At 36.7% G+C, this 7,099-nt stretch overlaps 1 protein-coding gene across 1 annotated transcript in view; it reads right to left on the bottom strand.

Annotated features, from left to right (window-relative positions):
• The window catches only part of dysf (dysferlin, limb girdle muscular dystrophy 2B (autosomal recessive)), a 53,707-nt gene that overhangs the window by 17,128 nt on the left and 29,480 nt on the right, over positions 1–7,099 (bottom strand). Inside the window, exons 32-34 of the mRNA XM_016247832.1 lie at positions 6,311–6,476; positions 4,862–4,935; positions 1,090–1,146 (exon numbers count right to left, since the gene is read on the bottom strand). Of these exons, the coding sequence (XP_016103318.1) occupies positions 1,090–1,146; positions 4,862–4,935; positions 6,311–6,476 (297 nt within the window). The remainder of the gene's footprint in view (positions 1–1,089; positions 1,147–4,861; positions 4,936–6,310; positions 6,477–7,099) is intronic.

Here is a 7,099-nt window from a genome sequence, read left to right as displayed (position 1 = left end):
ATGTCCACTTTTTTTTTTTTTGTCTATGTAGTGTACTTTACATTGCAGTGCCCGTATTTACATATTAGAAGTTAATACACAGTTACTTACAGTAGGCGATATTGTGTAATTGTACTGTAAATGACTTTAATTGATGACAGCATTTTTGGGTGAACTGTCCCTTTAGGAAATTTGTACTTTATTTTGTTAATCATTCTCAAGTCATCCTAAACCTATAAGACTTCCTTTTTTTAATCTGGAAATTGTGTTGTTTATTGTTTACTAAAACTATTCAAAATCAGGTAATTTTGGTAATTGAAATAAAGCTCAAACGAAATAAAATAAAATTGCTTAAATTACCAAAACTAAAACTGAAATAAAAATAAAATAAAGCTATATATAAATATAAAAATAATAATAATAAATAACAAAAATGCATTAAAAAAATTTAATGAAATTAATAGTATGAAGTAAAAGTATGCTTAAAATGTATAAATACTATAGTATATAAAAGTATACAAAATAGTATAAATAACACTAAAACAACACTGTGTGAAACACAAAAGAAGATATTTTGAAGAAAATTCATGTCCATTCAGTGAAATTCAGTGGGGTCCAAAACAACATGGATTCCCTATTTGGACAAAAATGTCTTCTTTTGATTTCCACAAAAGAACGTAAGGCTTGCAGGACAGAAATCACAGAATTGTTCAGTGAAATACTGAAATATCATCTTGTTTTGAAGAAAAAATATCTTAACATCCTTAAAGTAAAGAGAAGGAAAAATGCTTGGCGATACTGAGACAAGTTTTTAAAGGGGTCATATGATGCGATTTCAAGTTTTCCTTTCTCTTTGGAGTGTTACAAGCTGATTGTGCATAGATAAGATCCCTGAAGTTGCAAAGACTAAAGTCTCAAAACCAAAGAGATATTCTTTATAAAAGTTAAGATAAAAAATAAAAAAAACCTTACATTCTTACTTATTAGGGGCAAAAAACATTGGACTCAACCCATAGCACTATCACTCAATGAGCTCTAGTCAGGATGAAATGAAGGTTACAGAAAAATGGAAAGAGATGGTGAAAGGGGTGATAAAAGATACATACGTACATGGAGGCTGGACTGAGAAGACGAGATGTTAATAACGGCAGAGCTGGTGCCGTCTGCCTGTTATAAACCAGAAGCATTGGTTAGTTGGTTAACGTTAGTAAATATCTGTCAAAGCCCAAGCAAAGGCTTTGGGGAGATGATGGGGATCAAGTTTCATTTAATGCACTTGGGGAGTTCAAACCAGTACTGCTCTGAACACCACCAACACCAAACACAAGACATTACAGGTGAAGATATAACAAGTTATAGTGCTTACGAGGGAATACACAAAACCAAATTGCGCACACTGATACCGCAGTTCACCGGCACACGCTGTCTGTTGAACTCATGCCGCAATTCCCAATCTTGGAGGTCGGTTTTGAATGCTAGCGGCTGTTGAGGATGCAACTGACTTTCACAACCTAGCATTATTTACCGGAACTATACAGCATCACTTTACTGCTGCAAATCAGGCACCTGAATCAGCTCTGTACAAAATGTGTTTTCTTTTTTGAAAGAATATTAGTTTATTGCCTACTCTCTCAGAGTAAACAGCGCAACAGTAACTGTGCAAGGTCAATAGTGCTACATTTGTGAACAAGGCATCTATTATGAGCCTAATTTACATAGAAAGTGTTCATGCTAAAATTAAGTGTTTAATTTTAAATGCTGCAGCACTATTTCAGTATAATTAGTGACTAGTAAAACCAATTGTGATGTTATTGACTAAAATGTACACAACCATTCAAAAGATTGTGGTCAGTTTGTCCAGTACTTTTCTTCAGCAAGGATGAATTAAATTGATCAAAAGTCTAAGTTTTCATTTTACAAAAAAAAGGGAACTTTCTATTTATCAAAGACTCCTGAAAAAAATGCTTCAGTGTTTTCACAAAAACATTAATCAGCACAACTGTTTTCAGAATCGATAATAAAGTTTCTTGAGCACCAAATATTTGAGTGATTTCTGAAGCATCATGTAAGACTGGAGTAATGGCTGCTGAAAATTCAGCTTTGACATAACAGGAATAAATTACATTTTAAAATATATTCCAATAGAAAAAAATGATTTTTTAATTTGTAACAATATTTCTCAAAAGTAATGCAAAAGTAGCCTTTAGTTGAAGTGTTTTGTGCCTGCACTGTTTGGCTGACTGTGTAAGAAACATGGTTACTGTAATCAGTCTCAAGACAAGAGAGAAGATATGGTCTTTTCAGTAGAGCTTGGACATGCAGGTTTGCCATTTTCTGCTGTGTATTTGTGTTCTGATTTAAACATTCAAACACTACTGTGCACATTGTTAAATATGGAATTTGATTGGAGATATTGGTCTTACAGAGCAAGAATTGGACCTTTTACTGCCATCAGGATCCAAATTTTCCTCTTTAGCTTTCTTTGCTTTTCCTGGTTTCCTGAGTGGATCACAGCAGCCTCAGGCTCCCAATGGAATGCTAGAAATCATGCGGGATTGTGGGCCGGGGATCAAACTCCTGTTGCTTCTAGTGCGATAGACCACAGAAACTTTATTCTGATCCAGTGCAGCTGACCAGTACTAATGACCTTGCTACTGTACATCAAACTTACAAAGAAAGAAAGAAAACTTACAGTGAAATGTAGATGAGCTGTCAAAACTGCAAATCAAGTGCATGTTATGCATGTGCAAAAGAAAAGCAACTACACCCTCAAGCAAAAACAAAATGTGATGAGCGTGCAAACCGTGCAACAAAAGCCCTTCTTCACAAAAAAAACGAACAACTGACATACCCTTTTCCCACAGTTCCTTCACTTCCTATATTCCATCAAACATTTCTGATAAGACAAAATGAGGGTCACTGGGGATTCCACCACAGATGCCTGTGGTTGTGGTCCCTCTTTTATTTATGTTAGCCAGAACGAGCCATTTGATGGCAGTCCTCACACAAGTGCACATTTATAAATAAAGCCCATAGTGCCGTGGTCACCAGACATCTGAAATCAGGAGCAGAACTGGAGGGGATGTTTACGGTGTATTCAGCAATACATTTTCAGAGTCAAACATGCGGTTACATTCAACTGATTTCAGTCAAACCACAAATGGTGTGCCCATTGATGTCGTCTAAATGGCCTTGAGCATTTGGACTGACGTGCAGGCCAGTGGGCACTGTGTTACGTGACATTTCGGGATCATCGTTGGGTTACTAATAGATGAATGTAAGTTGACCGTGTCACATACTGTGGAATACAACGAAACCGAATCTTGCTCCCGGATTAGATCAACGGAAAAGGTGGCAAGTGCAGAAGAAAAGAGCCTCATTAATGGCCCTTAACTAGAGCTGGGCGTGGGCTTATAAAACCCAGCTCAAAAGGGCAAGCGTGAAGTATTCCTCTTTCCACTCTGCAAACGACAGAACACCTCACATACACAGGGAAGCACTGCCAGCCGGGCTGGAAGGTCGAAAACCTAAATAAACTGGCTTTTGTGAGTATGATCCATTTCCAAGGAAACCAAGTGGGCCATGCGGTCCCGAATCCAATATTCTAGTCTCATTTTCTTCCAGTGACTGAACAAATAAAGGCTGAAAGGTTAAAGCTGAGACATGGAAAAAAAAATGCAATTTTCCTAATCCCCCTTGATCATTTTTTATGTTGTTTTTATTTATTTTTGGGGAGTATTTTTAGGTCGTAGTTATGAGAGGGAATTGATGACAGCTCGAGGAGGCGTCATTAAAGCTGGCCTCTCTTTTCTCAGAAAGCGAAGCGTGTCATTGTCTCAAGATGGTGTGAGCCTTCATCATACATGCAAGAGCCAAACAGTATTCCATCATGTTACTGAATTCATGATTTCATCAGACACCCACCCCCAATTATGCCATAAGTTGACTAACATGGCACCATAGCAACATCACAAGGCTAGTTTGGCCAAAATCTTACATCTCATCTTGAAATCACAGCCTAAATTTAAGTAATAGATAATTTTTTTTCAGCATTTCTGCTAATACCCAACAGAACTCAAGTCGACACTATGATACCCATTGTCTCTCAATCCTTCAAGAAGCAACCTTCCTCTAGTCACCGTCTACAAAGCAATGCTTTCTTAATGTCACAGACCCTGTGTCCCTCTGGGGCAATGCTGTAACTCAGACATAACGGACAGGATGTGATTGCCATGTTTCACAACTAGAATCACACTTAAATTCCACCAATAAATGCATGGAGAAAACTACCCCTAGAAGACCTTATAAAGTGGTGTGTATGCTCAGAAGTGCTTAACCTTGCCATGACAGCATACCTCATTCTCTAACAAGGCTCTAAAGAAACCTGGAGAAACCCAAGCTATTTGACCAACCACCTACTGAATAGCAGCCAAGAGGACTAACATCAACACAGACAACAAAAAAAGAGTGTGTATTCAAAGCTATAAAGCAGCAGTTCTCCGCTTTTTGACTCCATTGTCCACAACCATATTTAAAGGCCCCATGACTTTTACAGTTGTTTGTGATTTACTGGATTTTAAAGATTTGTTAATATAAAAAAAAAATGTTACATTTCATTTTTTTTTATTTTAGTTTTTTATGTTTAATTTTATTGTTTTAATTATTTAAATGACTTCTCCAGGTCTAGAAATCACACTTTCATAATTTTTCAAATATAATTTTTTCACAGTTTTTTGAGGACCCCTCATTTTGAGAATGACTGCAAAAGCAAGTTTTTCAAAGAGCATTTTTGAGGAAGTTTCAGAAGAGATCTGGATATAGCACACCTTGTCAATCAGCTAAGAAAAGATTTATAAGTTGCAGGTGAAAAGACTGATCATACCTGTCCAGGAATGAGAGGCTCCTTATCATCAATATCAACCAGAACGTCATCTCTAGGGGTGTGAGCAATTGCCTCTGTTGATGGAAATATACCATAAATACTGTAAGCATAAAGTATAATGTTCATCCACCTTGTCAAAGAATGCACTTTTAATAGAACTGAACTATTAATAGAACTAAACGCCAAGAAAATAATTTGATTCTTGCCATTTTTTATTGAATAACAGAACTGTTCTAAATTAGAGCAGGTTACTATATTTTGGGTATACTTTATATAAGCTTGAAATAAATCTACTTTTCTCCAAAATCCTTTTTTCTTCCTGTTTCCTTCTTTCCCTAGGGAGAACCCACACACATTTTCCAACATAAATTGTAAAAAATATTTTTTGATGTTGTAAACAAAAGATTAGTATTTTACTAAGATTAACCATAGTAAAAAGTAATCAATTTAAGATACATTTATTTCATACTAAGTATAGTTCAAATCTATTATTTACTGTTACATCGCTCAAGACTGACTGATATAAAAATTATAATTAAACTTTATTTGGAGTACTACTTGTTTTACAATGCACATTTCTTAATATTTAGCCTAAAATGTGTTTTGATGTCATTATTGATGATGACTGCATGATCTTTGAATACTATCAGTCTTAAAATGCAAGATATTTAAAGTATACCTGAAGTATACTTGCAATAATTCCACTTCAGCACACTCAAATATACTTCAGGATATCTTTATTTGGACTTCAGCACTACTTCCTCACAATTAAAGTGCGTTATGTACAAAATTGTTCCAATTCAGCAGACTAAAAGTACAATTGGAGGGTATTTTTATTAAGTACATAAATAAATGTATTTTTTGTATATTTCAAATACATTTTAGTACATACTATGGACGATTCATACTTTACTAATATTTTAGTCTTTCTACTTAAAATTTCAGATTTACTTCATTGTTACTTGCTTTGTAAATATTTATGAAATGTACTAGTAATTTCTAAGGGAAAACTGTTTCAAAGCCAATTCTTGTCAGTGTATCTGTAGTGTTTATATATAATATATACTTTAAGTGAGTGAGTGACGTGACATGTGACCAAGTATGGTGACCCATACTAGGAATTAGTGCTCTGCATTTATCCCATCCTAAGTGCACACACACAGCAGTGAACACACACACACTGTGAACACACACCCGGAGCAGTGGGCAGCCATTTATGCTGCGGTGCCCGGGGAGCAGTTGGGGGTTCGGTGCCTTGCTCAAGGGTACCTCAGTCATGGTATTGAAGGTGGAGAGAGCGGTGTACATTCACTCCCCCCACCTACAATCCCTGCCGGTACGAGACTCGAACCCGTAACCTTTGGGTTACGAGTCCGACTCGCTAACCATTAGGCCACGACTTCCCCCGTATATATGTTAATATACTTTGATGTTCCCTTATTTCCTCACCAAATTCTTCTTCAGTAGGGTCTCTGTCGAGGCTCTCTGGCTGCCAGCGGAACTCATTCAGCGAGTGGACTGTGCACTGGCCCACTATAGGCTTCCTGCCAAACTGACGGTTGTCTATAACCTTGATCACCAATGGAGGCATGTAGAGCTCTTCCTTGGGCAGTCGCTACAGTGGAGAAGAGATTACGAATAACAAAGATATGAACATAAAGAGATGCAAGGCTTCCAAACCTTTAACTTATAATGTCTTGTTTATTTCTCCATTTCAGTTGTTATTCCACAGAACCTTCCTCTCTCTCCTCTCATACTCGGTAAAAGTATTTCACACCCTAAACTGAGGCAAACATGACACAGGGCTGACCACGACTGACAGTGCAAATAACTTTGCTAGTCATTCAGCATTCTTTCCATGCGATGCCTTCCAGCCTTAGATGAGTATTGGAACGGAATCCAGACTATCTTACGTTTTAGAATTAAGAACTGACGCTCATTGCTAGGGAACATTTTTACTGTGCCAGTCATCACTCGTGAAACATCCACCATGTGAAGGACACCGTGACCACATTGTATATAAGTCTGTCTCAACTGGTTAGCAGCATGCTGTAACACAAAATTTGATATCTTAACTGGATTTCTACATAAAGAATCTACAAGAAATCTGAAGAGGGCTCAGCCAAAGGTCAACTGTATTTATTAACCTTTGATAGTTACAATAGATGCGTTATTTTTGCCTTGATGAATGCCCATAAAAGTTCAATAAAAAAGTTTACCCAAAAATTAGAATTTGCT

This window comes from Sinocyclocheilus grahami, unplaced genomic scaffold (assembly GCF_001515645.1).
Source record: "Sinocyclocheilus grahami isolate Dianchi unplaced genomic scaffold, SAMN03320097.WGS_v1.1 scaffold24.1, whole genome shotgun sequence".
NCBI classification, from domain to species: domain Eukaryota; kingdom Metazoa; phylum Chordata; class Actinopteri; order Cypriniformes; family Cyprinidae; genus Sinocyclocheilus; species Sinocyclocheilus grahami.
The sequence above is the reverse complement of the archived record's forward strand: the minus strand, read 5'-3'. Positions and strand labels throughout refer to the sequence as shown.